The 23,080-nt window shown below is 37.7% G+C and overlaps 2 protein-coding genes across 2 annotated transcripts in view; one reads left to right on the top strand and one right to left on the bottom strand.

Annotated features, from left to right (window-relative positions):
• camta1a (calmodulin binding transcription activator 1a) overlaps window positions 1–12,309 on the bottom strand; it is a 392,827-nt gene extending 380,518 nt beyond the window's left edge. Inside the window, 2 exon segments of the mRNA XM_058762966.1 lie at window positions 8,494–8,595; window positions 12,232–12,309. Of these exon segments, the coding sequence (XP_058618949.1) occupies window positions 8,494–8,595; window positions 12,232–12,256 (127 nt within the window). The 5' untranslated portion in view covers window positions 12,257–12,309.
• Window positions 12,310–14,867: 2,558 nt separating this feature from the next.
• dnajc11a (DnaJ (Hsp40) homolog, subfamily C, member 11a) lies at window positions 14,868–23,028 on the top strand. Its single transcript, XM_058763896.1, has 16 exons — window positions 14,868–15,020; window positions 15,816–15,945; window positions 16,452–16,525; window positions 16,659–16,760; window positions 16,840–16,983; window positions 17,980–18,102; window positions 18,199–18,272; window positions 18,400–18,589; window positions 18,685–18,770; window positions 19,609–19,725; window positions 19,812–19,967; window positions 20,184–20,253; window positions 20,476–20,533; window positions 20,639–20,781; window positions 21,462–21,591; window positions 21,770–23,028. The coding sequence occupies exons 1-16, from the start codon at window positions 14,949–14,951 to the stop codon at window positions 21,793–21,795; spliced, it is 1,695 nt and encodes a 564-aa protein (XP_058619879.1). The 5' UTR covers window positions 14,868–14,948; the 3' UTR covers window positions 21,796–23,028.
• Window positions 23,029–23,080: the final 52 nt, after the last annotated feature.

Below are 23,080 nucleotides of genomic sequence, written 5' to 3'. Positions count from 1 at the left end.
ATGGTGTTTATGCATAACATACACTATATCCTCTAGTATTCTTATCTAAAGCCAAACACACTTTATTCAACCATGCCCTTTCTCTCTCTCTCTGGACGCGCGCCGGCGCCAAGTTTAAGAGCTGCGATGATGCGGTTATTCTAACAACAACAGAAACACGGTGAGTATTCAAACCAGATGTGACAAGACGTTTCTGATCTACATTTAGCGTTATTAATCTGTAGGCTAAGAACATTTAAATATATAAATAAATATATATATAATAGGGGTGTGCGATATTGGAAAGAAAAAAAATGTCAATTTTTTTGGATTTTCTCGATAACGATAATCAGACGATATTTTGCCGAGTGTGTTATTGTGCTGATATCTGACTACCGTGGACAGCTGCAGCTTTTGATACCCATCATATTTTATGTGGTCAGTTCACATCAGTGACAAAAAATTAATCTTTTCATATAAGTTTAAATTGATTTTGACCTTTTATGGGCAATTTTACCTTTTATAAAGCCTTTTTTTTTTTTTCTAAATGTGTGAATCTTTTGAGTCAAATTGTTACATTTAATCAGTCAATTAGAATAATAAGGCATTGAGGCTGTTACCAAACAAATGAAACCAATATCAACAAAATTAATCTTTGCAGAAGTTGCATCTGAAGTGGCATTTAGATGTATTTACACACTGTTTAATGCAGCTCAGAGGGACATTGAGTGCTTTAACCTGCAGTTACAAATGCATAATGTTTTGATATTTTAAAGACAAAACACTGAATACTGATATTTCTAATTATTTTAAAATGAAAAGATACTTTGAATGTGAAATTAAAATTGCCAGTAGGTGGCAGCAAGTCAATGTTAATAAGTGAGTCATTGCAACTGAACCGGATCATTTAAACGGTTGATACATTCAGGAACAAAAAAACATCGTTATGAGACGCAAAACAGTGCTGTGGCTGTGTTTGGAATTATTTTTGTTGGCGAAATGGAGCAAAAACAGGCAATATGGTGTCTAAAACGTAAGTCTCAATACTCTTAATATATATATATATATATATATATACATACATACATACATACACACACATACATTTTCTGCCCCCATATCTTGAATTTTGTGATCATTCATCATGCAGTGAAAGAACACACTCTAAATGCGCACGCGCTCGAGTCTAGACTTCATCTTGTAATGTAAGCTTGCACTCCGTAGGTGTTTTGTTTGGTTTTTGCTAAATACTCGATAATGTCAAATTACATAGTTAAAACAACAATTACGATATTATAGCAGATGATATATACCGCACACCCCTAATATATAATTGTTGTTAGATGGCTAGGCTGAAATTTAAACTTTGAAACTGTTAACATTCTTTTCTGCTCAGGATGAGAATGTTTTGATTCTCGTGGTTAGAGAGAGGACAAAATAAATAGAAACATTTAAAGATGATGTATGTAGGACTTTGACTCTACTAAAGCATAAAAATACCATAATATGTTTGCAGATATTTAAGTTAACATACTTGTTTATCTGAAAAACTATTTTACAGTCAGTTATTCTCCTTTGAAAATGTGCATTCCGGCCCAGAATGTCTGTGTTTGTTATGGTTTGTGAAACCCGCCCACTGCCAGTTTACCCAATTGTATTTTGGCATCCCCGGGTTGCCAGTTGGCGGAAAACACAGCGTATTTAATTCATTCATCGGAATGTGCGCTCGTTCCTGTTGGTGTCGTTAATCTGGCAACCTGCGTGTGCGTCAAGTCTGAGGAGGAGGGGCCGTGTGAAAAAAAACATCTCCAATATTTTGAATTTGGACTGCAATACCTAATTCAACCGCTAGGTGTCAATCCTACATACAGCACCTTTAAACTCCAACATGGAGAAGTGTAACTCATAAGGTTTAAAACTGTCCAATAAGACTGAAGAGGAAAAAGAACTAGAAACATTTAAACTACTGAAAGAACAAAATGGAGTAGTTCGATCACGGTTTATCCACGGGCGATGCGGATAATCCGCGGGTCAGATAATAAAAAAATGTATTCTGATTATTTGCGGGTGGATTGCGGGTGGATAAAATAAATCATAAATGATGCAAATATTAACCAATTTTTTTAAATACATTTTTCATCAGGCAGACGATTTAATTTGTGTGTGTTTTCGTCTGATCGGGAAGTTGCAGTGACAGAAACGGTGACATTCCAGATAAAGTTTGAAAGGAGTAAAGCCTGTGTTAATGCTATTGAGTGGGCTAATATGGCCAAAGAAGATATTTTTGTTTTATAAATAAATATTCATTTAAAAGCAGCCCACGATCAACATATTATGATACCGTTACCCCTTACGGCCCCAATGAGGTTTTGTTCCAACTCACAAAAGACTATTTTTAGCCAAGCAGTTCGGAGAGCTGCTTCAGAAACGTGCCGCACCGTGGCTGGTATAAACACAAGCACTGACTGCGGCCACGATCAGCTCCGGTTCTTGCATTACCGTTTGCATTTTCGCTTTCAAGAACGCACAGTGACTGCCACATATCAAATGAAAAAGCAAAGTCCATTTACAACTGTATTTCCCATGTCTTACGAGTTATGAGCCTGTCATATTTAAATAGCAATATTAATCACCACATTTGGTTTTTCACTTTCTCTGTGTCGCGCATGTAACCTGCCAAAACTCAAATGAAATCGCAATTCCTTTTGCATTTGAATTTCCGATGTCTACACAGAAAGCTGTCAATCATTGTGAGGGGTGGGACTATACTAGGGGGCGTGTTTGTATTGGGAGGTGACGTCACTCACAGACGACCGTGCTGAACGCTTTGATTAATGGAGGTAATCGGTAAAGGCTCCGCTAAAGGCAGCTGTCAATCAGTTCGTGCCTGTGTGGACGAACAGACAACCTTCTTGGCACAATACATAATTCTGTCTTTTTTACCCCAAATGCAGCGATTATCCCCTGCTAACAGCGGGAGCCACAACAGTACGCACAATAGGTTAATATTCACTATTAACGAAACGCTTTACACCTGTCTCAACATCTCTCACTGCTTCTCTCACTCCGACTGCCACAAGACTGGTTGTTACCGTACGGTAGAATTCCGGCAACCACAGCTGCCAGTTTTTTACCATAAATTTTACAGATTTTTTTTTACAGTGCAGTGCATATATATATATATATACACAAAAATACAATACATATATAAATACAACAAAATCAAACACATCAAACTAACTCAACCAAATCTTCTGCAGCTAGCAAGCATTAGCACGTTAAATAAAAACTTTTATTTACCTTATGTGACACAGTGTCAGTATAAAGCACAAAGACAAAAAAAACTAAAGAAAAGAAAGCAAGAAAAAAGACTCTAAATCAACTCTTCTAAATCCCAACTTAACAAAACATCACACAGATAAAAACAAGTCCCTCCCTTTTCTCATATTGCTAAAAAACACATAAAACAGCACTTAATTTCAACGATAATTCTCCCTATTCGGTTCCTTGCAAAGCATGCTAGGAGATGTAAATCCCCGGCCTAGTTTTAGCAAGCTATGCTAAGTAGCTGTGTGAATGCTAAGAAAAAAGATCACAAATCGATTAACTAAACTTCTGTTTTACAAATGTAAATGGATTTCACACAATTCAGTTTCCTAAACATTTTAATTTTTTACCCAAATTACATTTAAATTTTTCTGTATTCTATGTTTTTGGAATCTATTTGGTTTCATTTAATTTTATAATAAAACAAGTGTCTAATTTAACAACATGCCACTGAACAGTGTTAGCATTACTTTTTAGGGATGACTGATATATCAGTACCAGTCATATTGTATATTTAATTGTGCATGCTAATTAATGCATACTTAAATTTAGCTGTAGCATTTACATTTATTTTTTTCTTGGTGTTTTACTTTTAATTTATTTAGACAAAATAGCATAAAATTTTAATATTGGTCATTTGTTTGTTACAGACATTTAGAATTTTCCCTGCATTCAATTTTTATTTAATATAATTTAATCATAGGCTTTTGCATTATAAACTTTTACTATGCCACATCATGTCTGAATATGATTAATGTGCAGCCCAAATTGGGATTCATTGGTCCTGTCCCAAATGGCACCCTAAGCCCTCGTGGTCTTCCTCTGAGTCCGCACTTTCGTGACGTAATGCCGCATTGACTGTCGGGTAGAAGTCTGCCGCGGAGCTTGCCTCAGTGCGGGCTCGGCAGAAGTGCGGATCGAGGGCGCATAACGGCCGCAGAGGGGGTGCTCTCAAGCACCCTTTTGAATGCTAAAATTAGGAATGGGACACCCTACGGTCTCTTGGACTTAACGGACACGCGCACGCGGCGGCCATTGTAAGTCCGTAAAACCGCAAGTGCACATGAAGTGTTCCATTTGGGACAGGGCCATTTAATTCAAAACGTGTCTGTGAAATTCTTATTCTACTATTTTTCTGTCTGTGTTTTTCACAGAAATCACAGGCCCCAAAGGGACTAAATTTTGAGAGAAGCAAGGGTTTTGGGAAAATCCTGTACGTGTGTGTTATTGAACATTCTAAAGGAATAAGAACAATGAGAACAAATGTTGAGAGCTCTGCTGGGCAACTTATTCAGATGTAGCTTCTGAGACATTATGGATTAAGAAGAGACACGCATACAAGGCTTACAGTACAAGCGACAGGCATGTGTGCACAAGGCCCACAAGCAAATACTAGACAGCTGCTAGAAAAGCCAAGCTGAATTACCACAGACATACAATGAATTAATATGAATAAAAACAGTTTCACAGACTTCTCATTTCCTCCATTTACATATGACTGATATTTCACTCACTAACTCTCCAGTGAATTAGTTTATCTAATCTAAGAGACAGATTCACCACATAAAATCATAAACATCTTTGAAACCACCACATCAATAAATCAATGACTCAAAATAAACCATCAATTTTCTTAAACGGATGTCAAACTAGGAACAAATGGTTACCTGGAACAAGGCCCAATGCTAAGTCACAATTACCACTTCACTGAGAGCACTTCTACATTGTAAGAAGCCAGACCTTGCTATTATCTTGAAAAGAAAAAAAGAAGCATGGATTGAGGCAAAATAACAAAAGCCCTCTGAACCAGCATAATGTTGACTAAATCATATACTACTATTCAGTGGCAATCAGTTACACTTAAGCATGATAGTTGTGAGAAGAAGTAAGAAAATTATTCTTGGCACGACTGACTGTGAGTGACTGAACATCTCTTGAGGGCATAATAAAGAGAACCACATCTTAAACCTTTTAGACCTGGTGTCCATTACTATGAATGTGCATGTGACTCTGCTTTAGATCTTGTCGATGAAAGGTTGTATGTTTAACAGCTAATCAAATAGCAATATCGACCTTCATATTTTTATTTTAAAAAAATAAAGCACACTGACGACAGACATAATGGCACTTTAGCCAAAGTGCAAAAGTAATGGACCTTTAAAACTTTTTTATATTAACGGGCATCTCATAATAGTTTGATAGATTTATTGTAAGATTAAACTGATTTGTATGTATAAGTCCTATTTCAACTGTAGCTTTACAACTTTGGCCATTAAGTATTCTTTTTTTTTTTTTGACAGACCATTTTTTTCTGTCCTAGTCTAAAAGAAACAATCCACAATCCTGTCCACAGTTTGCTGCATACAATGCTTTGTGGTCTTTTACTGTGTTGTTGTAAATGGACAATTAATCAGTGCCATCTCTTTAAATCTACATTACATACTTTCTTTTCCATGCTTTGCTGTTTGAAAAATCAATGCTTGATTAATTGCAAAAACCTGGTCTTTGCTGAGCAAAAGGATGATGGTGTCTAAATTAAGCAGCACAAACAATATCATATCAGCATCTCTCTTTCACCTGATTATGTTCTTGTTCAACTTTTTGATGTATTAGAAAGCAGTAATATTGTCTGTAAAAGGACAGACAACAAAGTGAGCTCATATTAGAAGCATAATGTGTTATAAAGAATACATTAATAATGTGAACCAGCCATGTATGGACACACTGTCTGCCTTCACTGCCTTTGAATGCTGCTAGTATATGGCCATAAGAAATACTGAGACACTTTCTATTTTTCAATATTTGCCCTGAATCCTCAGACTAGACACACTACGCAGCAGTGTTCAGCTGTGTCTGCCCATAGTGCTGTTTGTCAGGCTGGCTATAGCTACTGTGACAAATCACCAGCAGGCAGCCTTGTTAAAACACTGATGTGGTTTAATGGGTGATGTCCGAGACTTGGGTACATCTGATGAGCTCTCAGCAGACATTAGTGACCAGCCATATCCACTAGAGCGATCACAATTCTGGCAGAAGTTTGCCTGTTTTGTATTTCTTTTTCACATAGTGAAAGTAATTTCTAAACTAAATCTAGACTACGCAGCCTTTTTGGTTCTACGCTGACTAAATCGTTATGATGAACATCTCATCTAAAAGTTGTCGGTATTCAGATACAGTAGGGAGGCTGGCCTGAATCCACGAAGCCCAAAACAGCGACTTAATTCAGCTACCAAAGTGCCTGCAACAAACTGAAGAGAAAAACGAGCCTTCTTATGTATTTTCAGCCTCAGCCAAGCTCACCCATCCATGAAAATCCCATCTCAGGGAGAGAGGAGGTGAAGACCTGTGAGCACACACACACATTCACTCGCACACAGCAGACAGTAAAGGACACGCCACCAGATCCTCACTAAAGCCCTTTATCCTTATCATAACTACTCCCACAATTACTCACATGAGTGGTTTACCTGTTTCCGCCAAGCCATGCTGCATTTTTACTGTCCTAGTGATACGAAAACCTCTAGGCACCAAACATTAACTGGGCCGCTACAGACAGGCACACACAGTGGTTACATCATGCTGGAGTATGAGAGTGTGAGATGCAATACTTAAAGCGTAGACAGATACACAGGGCGGCATGCTCACATATATATACACATAACATCTGAAATAATATCAACATGACTGCAAACAGCCGCTTCTGCCGTTTACTTTACATCTCTGGGCATGTTCATTAAAATCTTTGAGCTTTGAAATGGCAAGGACTCACTCAATGGCATAATGAGCAGACAGCATAACAAGAAGATGAGGCTGATTTAACTCCACTTACAAATTTACACAAAAAATGAACAGGCTTAATTACACAGATCAACTAAGTGTTCAGAGGTGCCAAGAGAGAAGATATACTGCCTATTAAACATGAGAACAGAGCCACTTCTAGTGTAACCAGAGCTCCATATAACACACAAAGCCGTATTAATATGCACATGATCCCACAACAAATGCTTTATGCTTAAAGTCCAACATAAAATATGCATGTTTTATACTCTAAGGGGAAATGTGTCTAGTAATGTTGACAAATCATTTCAACAAATAGTAGAGCTCAGCCTTGCTGCGCTATTGGATGGATGTTTTTCAAAGGTCGATGCTAGCATTTGAAGCACAGGAGCTACATACACACTGAAGCTAAATTTGGTTGTCAGCTCACCTTTTAGTGCTTAAATCTGTTTTGTACACTCAGAGTTCAGTAATTTATGGGAGTGACAACCACATTCTACAACAGAATTAAGTCCCAAAAAATGCAGGTAGTGACAACCGCATTTACAAAAATCCAATGCAGTGTGTACAGAATTGAACTAAACAACTAGTTATTAATGACGTATTTAAAAATGTATCACAGTTGTGTCTCTCTTCTGTATGTGCCATGCAAGAAATGACTGGAAAAGAGGTGTCTTGATTCATCCTTGTTGCCAGATCTTGCCAAAAAAAAGACAGCAAACAAGAACAAGCCTAAATAAATCTAAATAGTTTATCTTGGAAAGAAGACCAAAATGTTCACGACCTGAACCTGCCTACTTACTTTATTATTTCCATAAATTGGATAGCCTTATGAGCCCAACAACAACAAGCCCTAAGACACTTATAATAAGTGGACATGGCAACACTTCAAGAGTGATCTTAAACAAAACATGACAGTTCTGTCGACAATGGTTTAGTTAAAATCACCAAACATAGCAATTCTTTCGTCACTGTAATATTACTTTGGTCAAAAATAGCGGATATCAAATGTGTGAGACGCCAAGATGTTTACCACGGTGTCAATCATGAAAATTTCAGAGTCAGTTCTGTTCCATACACACACACGATAACGATAATTCGAGGGATTCACTCCCATATTTAAATGCGGTTGTCACTCCTGAAGCTTTACATAACCAAGGTGTGCCAGATCTTACCCACCCACTGTCACTTTCAGTTACTAACAACACATCTGATATCGACAGCATACCCCCGTCAAAGCACTGACTCGTCAATCATCACAGAAAGCCCCAACATGAAGTCCCAAGGGAGGAGAGGACGACAAATGAAATCAAGAGGTAAATAAATGAATCGATGGATGAATAATAGATTAGGCAGCAAGTGGCCCCTTCGAGCAATGCCACGAATGCAATATTAATAAGCAGCTCTTACTGTTCGTCTCTGTGTCATCACTGACACTCTTAGGAGGAGCATGGGCCGAATAACACACAGCTGATCTGTACATTCGATCCGGATTACGGATTTTCTTCAGTCCTTCAGGAAGCAAAGAGAGAGTGGAGAAGAAAAAAAAAGAATTCTGGGAAAAGTACACATTCCCGGATGTACAACTTTGTTTTAGTCTTTATTTCCCCCATGCACATAGCAGGAATGTTTACCAGGGTCAGCAGTGTCTGCTGAACCCCAGTCTCCCTCCCATCAGCAAGCCCATGCATCCCAAATGTGTCCATCTCCATGCTGAAGAACACCTCTCCCAAACAATATGCACCGTTCGGCCTCAGAGTTCAGCGTGCCTATTTGCTTCTCCCCCTTTTTTTATCAAGCGCATTCGGAGGTGCATTTAAAGGGATTACTTTGGCCTAAGGTGCTGCCTTGTGGGGAGAAAATGCAGTTTCATTTGCAGGCAGGGGTATGGACAAGGAATGTAAAAGCACCCGGTTTCCTTGTAACTTCAGACCGCATGCACATTTTCATTAACTATAACAAAGTGTCATAGATGGCTCCAGCTGTTAATGGCTAGAAGTGTTACACTGCCAAGAGAGAAAACAATCTAGACCACTGTATATACAGTAGTAACTCCAATGCTAACTGGTTTGTTCAAAATCACCTGACTTGTTGTGCGTGCTTGCCTGTGTTTCTTGTATTTTTTCACTTTTCACCTCAGTCTTGTTGATAAATCTGTAGGTGCTGAAATAAACAGTCAAGAAACAGCCCCTAACAGGTAGCAATGAGGGCAGCAATCAAATTCATTGTGGTCCCAGGGCTGTTTGGTGAGGCTCAATTTTAGTAAGCTACACCAATCGATGAACTTAATGTGTGTTTCTGTGTGAGGCAGGTAGGGAAGGATCGAGACAAGTCGAAAGGATCTGTTATGACTCCCCAGGAAGAAGTGGCATCTCCATCTATCCCTGCCATTCACTAATTCAATAAAAAAAATAAAAAAATCTCAAAGCATATTTGGAAAATGATTATGCAGAGATCTTTAAAAGCAAATTTTCTACATACTGGCTCAATATGTCACAAATCCCTCTTTGGAGAGCTTGTATCCTTCCTGCTTCTACTAACAGTCAATTGTTGTGATAAACAGCACCCTAGAATGAAGCACCAAATTCAAATAGATGTGTATAGAAATATGGAGCACCAACATCATCAAAAATTTAAATAATCTTGCAATCATTTACTTATTTTTTGTGTTTCACAGAAGAAAAAAAGACAGGTTTGGATTGGAACTTGATGACTGAGATTTTTTGTTGTTGTTGTTTTTGGGTGAACTTTCCCTTTAAACGTACAGTTCCTTCACACATCTCAATCCACCTTCGCCACCTTCCATAGGTACAGTCCCAGTTCATGGCAATCTAAAAAGTGAGCTAGGTCATATCAGGAGACAGAAGAACTCCATGGGGTGCGTGAGACATTAACCATGTTTTCATAGCAGCCTCCAGCTAAGAACAGCCTGTCCTTATGTGCGAAAAACCCTGCCAAATAATAAGGCCCTGGAGAACCGTGCTCTATGCAAACATTTTAAATGCTTCAAGGACAAAAGGTTAAAATACAGGCAACAATCAGTGCTAAAATGAATGGCATGCAACACGTATAATGGTAAACTACATGCTGAAAGTGAATAGGCCTAGAAGTTAAATATAACACTCTGCTGGCTATATGGGACTCTGAATTTAGTTGTAGCCATATGGTGCAGAGCACTCTATATTACTATGGAGGTGTGGAACACTAGCTCCTCCCCCATACATTGACCTGACAAGCATGACAAAAATAACCAAGCCCGTTCTGCAATGGGAGTCACAAGTCGGGGTTTCTAAAAAGCTCTTGGCTACTGAGATGCATTTGGCAGGAAGCAGGCCAGTCTAACACACGTTTTCAGGCTGGTTGTGTTTGTTTGCATCCGAAATGCACACACAGACATGCAGAGATTGACAAACACATGCACATACCCACAATCACACACATACACACACAAAGAAAGAGCTAGTTTAGGTAGTTAGCCTCAGTGCTGTTTTGAAAACAAACGTAGATTTATATTTATGGCAATACTTGTATTCTTAGCTGACAGTGTTAAAAATATAACAGTGAACATTTAGGAAGCTCAATACCACCCCCTTGTGGATTTCTATATGTTCGGATCCCTGTGTTTGTCTGGAGTCATGTTTTAATGTCAGTTTATATTAGGATAATTTATTCGATCTATAGTTTATCAATATGCATAATTTACTACACAAAAATCAAGTTTTATGATCAAACTTATCTTTCACCTTCTACTAGGCTATTCACCATCATGAAAATAGACAATTCATCATCACACCATAATTTATCAACTCGTTTTGCTGTCTTTAAAGGTTCCCTAGATGTCTAGCTTGTTAACTATCAAACACGATTTATAGACTGAATTTTTGTTTTAGCCAAACGTATTTTTTTCGAAATACGTTATCACGATTTCCCCAAATAAAGTTTATTTTAACTCAATGTCGCCACCTTGTGGTTAATGAAGCATTATTTGCTTTGATCTCGCACTGAAGGTGAATTACAAACAAAAAATCCTCGCAACTAATGACGACTTGCTAAAACCTCGTTGTTTATACGTTTTATATTCAAGGAAATCTATCATATGAGCTGGTGGCAGCTTGACACAACTGTTCAAAATGTAATTCTGGTCAAAAAGCTTCAACAATACTAAAAACAGTACTGCTGACTACGTCTGACAATAATAATCAAAAATCGTATTTCTGCCAAATTTAGCAGCGAAATACTGTGGACATGCATTATATACAACTGTATTAGAGCGTCTCTTGAGTGAAACCAACTCGTTGCCTTATTCATTCAAGAGACAAATCTGAAAAGTATTCGAAACAGTGTTAAAGAGAAATGGTTATGTATAATCTTCAGTAACACCTCTTCTTTCTTCCTGGCATAAGAATAAAATTTAATTTTGCGTTATGGTCGTCACATTGCATTCTTGGTTATACAAGAATCTAGTTCAGAGATTTAAACTGCTGTTTATGTGTATCTGACGTAAAGGGGGCAAACTAGTATAGAAGAATGTGTCCTTGAAGCACATTTCAAAGTGAAATAGCTTTGACCACATATTACAAAACCGCAAAAAAGAAGGTCAGTTGAAGTCTATGAACGCGTGAAAGTGACCGAGAGGGAAAAATCTACTATTAAACAAGCTTACCAGCAGTATTTTTATAACTCCTCGCTGTACGGTAGTTTTAGGGCAAACTACGGTCTCCAGAACTCTATCCCCGCCAACTCAGAAACAATTTACGCAACCGAGGAAGCTTGGTAAATCGAAAAAAGAAGTTAGAAATCGACAGTCGTTGCGGCTCACAAGTTTTGCTTTGAGCGCGACCGTTAGGCTGAAGAAAACGGAGCGCGAGACGGATTTTTGAATTTTCAGAGGCGCTCGCGCTTTTGCTCCGGATTGTTTTTAAATATGTGTGATGCACACTGCTGGCTAGCTACCGATGCTGGCTAGGGTGATGTGATGTGATGTCTCCGTGCTGGAATAACGAGTGTGTGAGGATAAACACAGAGGCTTTACAATCCCAAAAGCTCCTCGGTTCTCAACTGGCGGCTCTTCCCTGCCTGCCTCCAATTTTTTCCCCTCGCACACTCTTGTCGTACAAGTAAAAAATATCCCCGATGTTTCTGACTTACCTTCCGGCTTGTTTTCGGCAGCCATTTCCCCTCCGCGCGCCACATCCTCCTCCTCCTCTTCACGAGCGTTGGGTACCACGCGCGTTCACGCCGAGGACAGCAGCACGAGAAGGGACTGGCGAGGCAGAGGCGAGTCCAACCGGAGCGCACTCACGATTGGCTGTCGAACTATGACTGACCATGTTGTTCTAAAATGGCTTGCGAGAGCAAAGCAAATATCCTCCCCTTCAAAGTGTCTCTGAGAACCATTGGGTAAAACGTGATGTGTAGATACACCTTAAGAAGAACCGAACCAATCCAAAGTGAGCGCTCTTGAGACGTTCGCGTGCAAACGAAAAGACGATGCAAATGTTTCAAGTTGCTAAATTCAAAGGCAGAAAACGTATTTTTCTGAGCTTTTTGCGCTGACGTTTCACTCGTAAGCAATTCGGGACAGGTTATTTGTAAGTTAATGGCCTTTATCCATTTTATATTATAGCTTGGCTACCAATGCACTGTAATAATTTTTACTGCTCAGATTGAAAACTTTCGACCACGTTGAATTGAATTTGTAATGAAAATTCATGAAATCACGTAAAATGGTTCAATGTTCAATGGATATTGTATGACAATTATGGAAACATTTTTTTTTACAAATTGCTCATTGTTATAAAGTCACCTGCGTTAAAACACAAAAACAGTTTTTTATGTTGTTAAAGCAATGCATGCTATTAGAGATAGATACATAGCAATCCATAGATTAACCTTGAAGATGAAGCAACGTTTGGGCTGAATGCGCTGAAGTGCTGCGCCGTGGTGCTGAACGGACAGCTCCAGGTGGCAGCAGCGGTCTACTGTCACAGTGCGCTTTCATGAAAAAATGTAGCACCCCAGACCTCCAAAATGTCTTGTGGTTCACTGAAAGTATCCGGAAAGTATCCTACACTGCTGAGCTTGCGAGAGAAATAGTTTCTGACAGCCTATTCCAATAGTGTATGAATAATGCTGTGGTCTGGGTCCCATCTGAATTGCTTAGAAAACCTCAAAACTGCGTTTAGGAATATGGAAGTCGTATTATACCCGAGCTGATTAATTATTCGTTAGATTAAGCATTCGTTAATTGCACTGAGCATATAGATAATAGCTTAAATGCCTCTCTGCCCGCAGCGAATACCCGCCATGAAATGTTATCATTAAAGCGTCATCTTTATTGCTTGCAGTTGCTTGATAACACGAGTGCTTTCCAAATCCTTATCTGTTCCTTTTCGAAGAGAAAAATTTTGGATTGTTGAATAAAATATTGTAAATGACCCGTGGAGAAAACATTCGGGCCAGTCTATCAGACGAAACATCTGGTAATGGAATAAACATAACATTGTGACTGATAAACAACATATTTGTGGAATGAATACATCAAGTTCAATGTATATATAGCAAAGGTTCAATTTAGGATTAGAAACGTGTTCAGAAGGCTAATAATAGTACATAAAGCTCTTGAAAAATGTTGGTTTACAACAGCTTTTGAGGCACTTGAATTCTCTAAGGGACTGAAAATTATACTACAGCACAGTTCCTTATGGAACATCTGCAATCTATTCTTGCCAAGGATCACATAAGGATCACACAGAGGTCTTCACAGGCTATCTACTCCTTACTTAATTACCATTACGTCACAACAACATCTTTGTTTCCATCTATTTAACTTATCACAATCATTTCTACTCGATTTTATGACTTTTCGAAGTTGGTTTTATTCGTCGGTAATTAAAATCGAAGTGGACTTATTTAATGGTTGCACACATACTGACATGACACTGATTTATTATTGGCTTTTCTTTTTTTTTCAAACACTAATGGAACTCAGCTTGGGTCTGACGTCAACTACAGCCCATTAACTAACTGAATGTTAATTAAGGCCAAAAGAGGGCGCCGGTTGACTTTTTAACTGAATAAATTAAATTAAACTAGAATGTTGGATGAATAGAATCTCTTTAATGAATAAAAGTCTGTTAGAAACATCTTTTAAGTTTTCAGTTCCAATGTATTTATTATTTTTTATTATTTTTATTATTTAATTTTGTATTTATTATTATTCTTTGTGGATACTCTTGACTCTATGTTAAAGTCTATATTGCGTTTGCATCACGTAAAATTGTTTAAATTAGATTATATGTAGGCTACTACATCCCATCAGTAGGCTAATAAAAACACGCTTGGACATTAATAAACTTGAAACGAAAACGCGAAAACGCGCAATGTCGAGGAAAATGTTAAATTAGCCTATAAGCTATATATTACATAGCATATAACGGGGTTGTAAAATATAAAATGTTGCATATTTTATTGGTACAGGGATGAGTATGTGGATTTTCCTAACCGAAAAAAATGACCATAAACCATAGAAACTACTGAACAAGCATTTAGAAGTTTATTGTAAAGTGCAAAATGCGAAAATAAGGCTCTGTGAAAACATGTTTGTGTGTCCCAAAAGTTCTACCAACACTTGCGGTCTTCATGCACACTTGAAGGCTTGAATTAAATACAGAAAGGACCGCAAGTGTGGGTATCGGGTCCGTATACATATCTATTGGGACAGGCCCAAAGAACTCTCCCTTACATCCTTTTGGTCAGTGTTTCCTCCCATCCTGAGGGTGGCGCTGAAGCCCTTCATTCGCTCTGACTCTGCACACCAAAAATCAGCGTAGTTTGATCCTGGGCGGGGATGAAAGGTGGTAAATATGGCGGCGGCCTTGGAGGAAGATGAAATCGACAATGATGATTATTATTCTCTGTTAAACGTCCGCAGAGAGGTATGACATATTGTTATTAACAGAGAAGTTTAAGATGAGAGAGCCGCAAGTGAAGAGTAAGTGCAGGCGCTTCAGGTATCGCGCTTTTAGACGGGATCCAACAGCATGTCGTTAAGCTGTGGCTCAGTCAGCACACCGTGACCCTTACTTATCATTGTCCTCAAGCAGGAGTTTGACTGCATGGCCATTAATATATCTGATGCACATAATATGTAAACGCCTTCTGTTCTCTTTAACCTTAAACGAGAAGCACTGAGTGAAAACACTATGTAGGTGATACTTTTTGGCGCTTCTCAACTGTAAAAGTGAAACTGCTTTCAAAGTGTTGACTTCATTCAAGAAAACTCGGCAAATAATATTTAACACATCTATTAAACGACATTGTTTTGTCTTTGCCAGCTGTTAAAATTATTAAAAGAATAATTTACCTAAAAGTGAAAAAAATCTTTTAACATTTACTCACCCTGATGTTGCACCAAACCTGTATAACTTTCTTCTGTGGAGATGTTATGCAGAATGTTATGGACTGACAGCCATCTTTTGGCATACAGTGTAATCAAATGGTGACTTTGACGTTTTTGTTTTATCTAATTAAGTGGAACAAAACAGAAAGTTAAACATTTGACACTTTTCAAAACGTTTTCACAGAAGTCTTGAAAGGATCTTAATTTGTCTTGATTACAACTTTGCAACTTGTTTTTGGACTTGATTTTGCACCTTTTTATGTTATGTCCTCCCTAGAGCAATGTTGTAATTTAGGTTTATGATGAATGATTTCTGTTTAACTATATTCAGGCCACACAGGATGAGCTCAAGGCTTCATATCGCCGTCTTTGCATGCTCTACCACCCAGACAAGCACAGAGATCCAGAGCTTAAAAGGCAGGCAGAGCAGCTTTTTAACTTGGTTCACAAGGCATATGAAGGTACGTTGTTTTTGCACACTCAGCCTTTTAAAACCTTTGACAAAGCAAGCCACTTTAGTTGCGTTGTTGTCTTGTTTTTACTGTCAAGGAAGCATTTTGTTTTTAAAGGGATAGTCCACTCAAAAATGAATATTCTGTCATCATTTAATCACTCTCATGTTGTTCCAAACTTGTATGCATTTCTTTAATCTACTGAACTAAAAAAAAAAAAAAAGGACATGTTGAATGTTTATAACCAAACCAGTTCCCCTTTGACTTCCATTGTTTTGGAAGTCAACAAAAACTGAAACAGTTTAGTTACCAACATTCTTCAAAATGTCGTCTTCTGTGTTCCACAGAAGAAAGTAAGTCATACAGGTTTGGAACATCATAATGGTGAGTAAATGATGACAAAATTTTCATTTTTGGGTGAACTATCCCTTTAACAGACCCTTTCTCTGTAGTAAAACAAGCTTTTAACACCTAGTCATGAATATTTTATGATTATGATTTATGTTCTTTTGCAGTACTAAGTGACCCACAAACTAGAGCAATCTACGACGTATATGGGAAGAGAGGGCTAGAAGTGGAAGGATGGGAGGTAAGTTGGAGATTCAGAAGACAAAAAAATGCTTCAGCATTTGTTTCATACTTCCATAACATTTCAAGCAAATCATTTTCACAGTGGGCTTTTGTGTCATCTTTTTTGTGCTCACTACAATAATGATTTCTAGGTAGTGGAAAGGAAAAGAACACCGGCAGAGATCCGTGAAGAGTATGAGCGACTTCAAAGAGAGAGAGAGGAGAGAAGACTACAGCAAAGGACCAACCCTAAGGTTTGACCTAATGCCTTCAAAGCAGCAGCCACTGTCATCATTAATACAGGTCTCGCTGATTGTTCTCTGTCTCACTCAGGGGACAATAAGTGTGGGTATTGATGCGACAGACCTCTTTGATCACTATGAGGAGGATTATGAAGAGATCTCTGGTAGTGGTGGTGGCGGTGGCGGCCTACCACACGTTGAGATCAACAGGATGCACATATCACAGTCAATAGAGGTATAGTCCTTACATCATGTTTTTTCTGATGTATATTCTCATAGATACATTACCGTTCAGAAGTATGGGTCAGTAAGATTTTTAAGTTTCTTTTGAAAGACATCAATACTTTTATTCAGAAAGGATGCATTGAATTAAAAAGAAAAAAGATGTGTAATGTTAAAAAAGATTTCTATTTCAAATAAATGTTGTTCTTTTGAGCTTCCTGTTTTTCAAAGAATACTTAAAAATGAATCATGTTTCCGCAAAAAATATCAAGCAATATACAGCTGTTTTCTGGTGTGATAAGAACTGTTTATCAGTTTTTTTTAGCTACAAATCAGCATATTAGAATGATTTCTGAAGGATCCTGTGACACTGGAGTAATGGCTGCTGAAAATTCAGATTTCACACATTATCACAGAAATAAATTATATTTAACAATATATAAAAATAAAAAAAATCTAATAATGTTTCACAGTATTAACTGGTTTCACTGTATTTTCCCAAAAATAAGCATGAGTGACCTCTTTCAAAAACTTAAGAAAACGTACCAACTCCAGTTTTTTATGAAGTTATGATGGGGCACGATGCAAGTGTTTACACATAAATATGCTTCCTGTGTATGGGTCAAAGATGTGATGCTCTTTTTTTTGACCTGTTGTATTTAAAAATGCATTAATTACAGTGACTTGGTATTTCATGTATACAATTCTCTGTATTTGTTTGAAACACTTTTTACTTTTTACTGTGTCTGTTAAATATATAGAATTATAAAAATATATTTATATTTAATCCATTAAATTCAAACTTTAAAAGATTTTCAGGATAAAAAGCATGAAACAAATAAATAAAAAATAAAATAAAAAACTTTCTAAGAGATTTGTGACTTTTAAACTAGATATTTCCTTTCTTTTAAAAGATTTTTACTTTTATTTATTGTGGAAGCACACTTATATTGGCCCTGATCTTAATACAATCGTAAGGCTTATATACTGTCCATCTCTGCTCTCATAGGCCCCTTTGACAACATCAGACACAGCCATTCTTTCCGGCTCTCTCTCCACACACAACGGAAATGGGGGAGGAAACATAAACTTGGCTTTGCGACGAGTTACCTCGGCTAAGGGCTGGGGAGAAGTAAGTGCATTCAGTTAATGCTTTTCATAATAATGGACTAGATGATCATTTTTAATGAGCTTCTAACCGAACGTGATTCATTCATGTTTAATACAGGTTGAGTTTGGGGCTGGAGACACACATGGCCCTCTCTTTGGGTTAAAGATTTTCCGTAACTTGACTTCACGCTGGTGAGTACAGCACATCTCTGTGTTTGAGTAATTTATTTTCATTATTATCCCTTGATTTATTTTTGTAAAAATGTGACTGTTGACTGTTTGAATGTACTGTATATTGAGATATATTTGTGTTTTTTAGCTTCACAACGGCTCATTGTGGCATGCAGTTTTCATCCCGTGGCATACGGCCAGGCCTCACTACTATGCTTGCACGCCACCTGGACAAAAACACTATGGGTTATTTACAGTGGCGCTGGGGAACTCAGTCTTCCATGAACACCAGCATCGTCAGGGACACCAAAAGCAGCCATTTCACCTTCGCTGTGCAGGTCAGTTGCTGTTTTGCACAGCACCCCCTGATCTTTATTCCATTGTTTGTTTGTTTTTCTCAACCACTGTTCATGATCTTTTTTTATTGCCATAGTTGGGAATTCCTCATACATTTATCATGATGAGCTACCAGTACAAATTCCAGGATGATGACCAGACAAAGATCAAGGGCTCTGTCAAGTATGTATCTGTGGATGCAGCCTTTGTCTTTTTGTGTTTTGCATATAGAAGGCTTGTAGTTGTATTTTTATCTGGCTGCATCTGCACTTTTAACCAAAAAGATGGTTAGTTTAATCAGGTAGTTCATAAATCTGGTTAGTTAAAACAGGTACTGGTAAAATTTGTCAGCCAATATTAGATTTGGTTTATTATTATGCACAATTTTTTAAATAATTATTTATTGATAAAGTTGTTACTTTTTTTTTTTCAATTCATTCCATTATTTTTGCTATATTTGAAGAGTTTATCAAATTCTTTATCATTGTTATATTTTATCATTGTGCTTTAAATTGTTTTGCTTATCACGCACCCTATTTGGCACAGATTTTATCTTGACTTTTTGCATGTGTAAACAACAAAAAAATGGTTTGCATCCGATTAAATCAGATATGTACCCTGTCTGAGCTCTAAATGCTTGTATCTTGAAACCCACATATACATTGAAATTCACCTTTCCTCATATTCACCCTATTTTAATTAATTGCAGTCTTTGGTTTGAGCTTTTTTGTAATTGATTTAGGTTAGCTCTGTATTTTGTTTGCTTATTTCATATTAGATATTAAAATATGTGGACTCCCTAGGGGGCACAGATCTACTGTTAAAGACAGCCGGTCTATTGAATGTAAAGAAACAAGAAATCTGTGCATTTGTCCTTGCAGTATAAATGCAGCATCTGAATACATCCTAGATTCTGTGTTCATGTGACCTGCAGTTTATTTGTGGCTAATCACTACCGAGTGTTTTAATGATTCCCATTTTTGGTTTCTAGCCTCTTAAAATAACAACACTTGTGTTGCAGGTCAGGGTTTTTCGGTACAGTGGTGGAATATGGTGCTGAAACTAAGATCAGTCGACACAGTGTCCTGGGCGCTACTGTCAGTGTCGGAGTACCTCAAGGCGTCTCTCTGAAGATCAAGTAAAATGCTTTTGATCATTTTGAAGCTATATTCCAATAGCAGTTTTTCAGTAGCTCTGAAATCGTGGTGTTTTTGTCTATCCCAGGTTGAACCGAGCGAGCCAGACGTACTTCTTCCCCATTCACTTAACAGACCAGCTTCTACCCAGTGCAGTTTTTTATGCCACTGTCGGACCCCTTGTGTTCTACTTGGCCATCCAGCGGCTAGTTATCAGACCTTACCTTCGTTCTCAGCAGGAACAGTAAGCCTTTTTTAGCTGATTAAATGTGCAGAGTCACAGTAACAAGTTTCATTTTGTTGTGTTTTATTGGCCAGTTGACTTCCCAACACTCTTCTCCAACCTTTATCCCCTGTTGGTCTGGAAAATAATAGACTGAAATCCATTTAAATGGCTGTGAAACTGTGAGTAAAAGAGCAAAAGAGTAAATTAAAATTGAACCTTTCGTCTTTTGTTTAGGGAGCTTGAGAAGCAGCGGGAGAGCTCGGCATCAGACATTGCCAAGAAGAAGCAAGAGGCAGAAGCAGCTGTGAGTTCATAACGTCTAAATACACTGCAAATAATTTATAATGCATGACCATTTAAAGTGGTCATAACTTTCACGGAAGGCTCTTTGTTTTCGGAGAAACAATGAGTTAGCATCAAGCTATCGTTCCTATCTGCACATCAGTCGCTGTGTCAGGGTGATAAATGTGTGCCTTCACTATGTGCATATACAAGCAGTCTTATTTGAAATCACTCTTTTCTCTAGGTTCTGCTGATGCAAGAGTCTGTGCGTAGAATTATCGAAGCAGAAGAGTCCAAAATGGGTATGACACCGATAGCATAACTCCCGATAGCATTGGATGTGATCAAACTATGATTTGAACCTTCTGCCCAGTGAGGATTGGTGACTTGATCTTCTTGTGTACCAGGTCTGATCATCCTCAATGCCTGGTATGGCAAGTTTGTGACAGACAACAGCCGGAAGCACGAAAGGGCAAGGGTCATTGATGTGACGGTGCCTCTACAGTGCCTGGTGAAGGACTCCAAGCTCATTCTCACAGAAGCCTCTAAGGTAAAGCACAGTTATGCTTGCTTTGTAATAGGTTTTGGGCCAGAAGACAAATAAGGGATGAGAGGAGAGTGTTATTGGAATAGCAATGAATTCTCAGAAGGTTTTGTCTAGTTTTCTGAAATGTTTTGTATGTGCTTTCTAAAGCTTGATTTTGCTTCTGAAATATTAAATGTATTTTTTGCATTGCTGTACTGAATATAAGGGAAAAGAAGCTGCAAGTGAGTGAAAAATGTAAAGAGTTATATTATATATAAAGACAAAGGCATACACAAGAGTTCAAACGTTTGAGGTCAGTGTGATTTTTATATTTTTAAAGAATATACTTTCACCAAAGATGCATTAAATTCGTTAAAAATGAGTTGTCACAAAAACTACAATTTCATATAAATGCTGTTCTTTTGAACTTTCTGTTCATTAAAGAAGTTCCACAAATATATTAACCTGAACAACTGTTTTCAACATTATAGACATAAGACTTGTTTTGAATGGTAGTGTAAGTTTCCTTAATATTCCAATGTTGAAATTTTAAAAAGCCTCAAATGTCCTAATATTGCCCTTGAATATGGTTGCATGAAATGTTTAACAAGCAAAAAAACCAAACCTTGAGAAATCCGAACTGTTTCATCCCTAATGTTAAATGCTGTAGCAGGTATTGATTGTTTTTGCATGCATGTCCTCAGGCTGGGTTACCGGGCTTCTACGACCCCTGTGTCGGTGAGGAGAAGAGTCTGAAGGTGCTGTATCAGTTCAGAGGTGTGATGCACCAAGTTCTGTGTGGTGACACAGAAGCACTCAGGATACCAAAACAATGTTAGTATGCAAACCAGACAAAACAATCTACAGTTGTTTTAGAGCATTTATTTTAATTCTTAATATCCTGACTTTATGATGACAAATGCTTAATTGTGTTTACCAGCAGTAAAGATGAATGCTATTCCCAATTGTAATTTAAAATCTCATGTTCTTTTGTCTTTCCTCTCCCTTGTAGCCCACAGGATTGATAATGACAGTTAGGTACATGTATCTCTTGAGCTGAAAGGGACAGTTTGGACTGGTATAGACTGATGAGACACAGATGTTCTGGAGTAGTGCCCTGGAAACACTCTGTACCCTTAAAAGTCTTCATATACCTATTTATCCTTTATTTTGTTGCTGTTTTAAAGATTATTCTACATGATGTCTGTTTGCAAATTAGAACATTTAATTGGAACATTTAATTCTCTGGATTTCCATGAATAAAAATGTCCTTTCCCAGAAAAAAAGCTAGACAACAAATATATATTTTTGTGTTGGTTGGCCTTAAAAATAATTTTTAAACAAAGGCCCCCCTCCTCAAATATGGAGCCACAACACGGTGCCTGTAATCAGCACTCAGCAGAGAGAGCTATTTTACCCTCATTACATCACACAGAAACATTGCTGCTTGATCCGACTCACTGAATCCCACAGGAGCTGGTGTACCCCAGCTGCCAGCCTTCTTTCTATATCTGACTTTTTGTACCACCAGCTTCCAAATAAATGATCTTGCAAGTGTTTAGGAGGCAAAGCATGTTCTTAGTGAAACCCTGGCTGCTTAATCATTTGCATTATTTTTCTCATTCATCCCTTCCCTTGAGTCTAATATTTGGAGGCCCATCTCTCATACTTCACGTCTGCCAGAAGTGTCATAGGAATTGAAGGGGCCAATGCACACAATATGCCGATATTGTCTATTGCATGCTGGTTGAGGAAACAGAATGTGAACTGTGTGCTAAATCTCATGTAGGGATAGTCTCCCACCTTGTGTCCAAAGACTTGAACAGCAGTGGATGAAGGGATAATAGTGAAATGTCCTCTGTTTGTATTTTAGACTCAATCTCCCTTAATCCCTGCGTTTTAGTGCCATAATTCATACAGGGAAGATCTAAACCCCCATTACAGTCTTTGGTTGATTTAAACTTTTTGTTGCCTTTTGGTATTTGGGATCTTTATGCAAGAAAATTAATTTGTCTTGATAAATGACTAATCTTTAATTTGAAAGACTGGCTGTATGGAATGTCTTTTCCTGTTTCCTTTTTGAGTAGTATAATTTATATGAAATGTTTCCATTCTGCACACTTGCCATTTGAATGATGTTAAAAAAGACAATCTATAATTGTTGGCTGGAGTTCAAAGGTGTTTGTTATACTTTACCTAATGGCCTACCACTTGCAGCAAGTATAGACTGTCATTTTTTAAAATAAATCTTCAAGGAACAATGGAAATGTATATTGTGTTTGAATGGTGTACGTTTTTTATTTAAAAAATAGAGCAAACTTAC

Source organism: Onychostoma macrolepis, chromosome 23 (genome assembly GCF_012432095.1).
Source record: "Onychostoma macrolepis isolate SWU-2019 chromosome 23, ASM1243209v1, whole genome shotgun sequence".
Classification (NCBI taxonomy): Eukaryota; Metazoa; Chordata; class Actinopteri; order Cypriniformes; family Cyprinidae; genus Onychostoma; species Onychostoma macrolepis.
The sequence above is the reverse complement of the archived record's forward strand: the minus strand, read 5'-3'. Positions and strand labels throughout refer to the sequence as shown.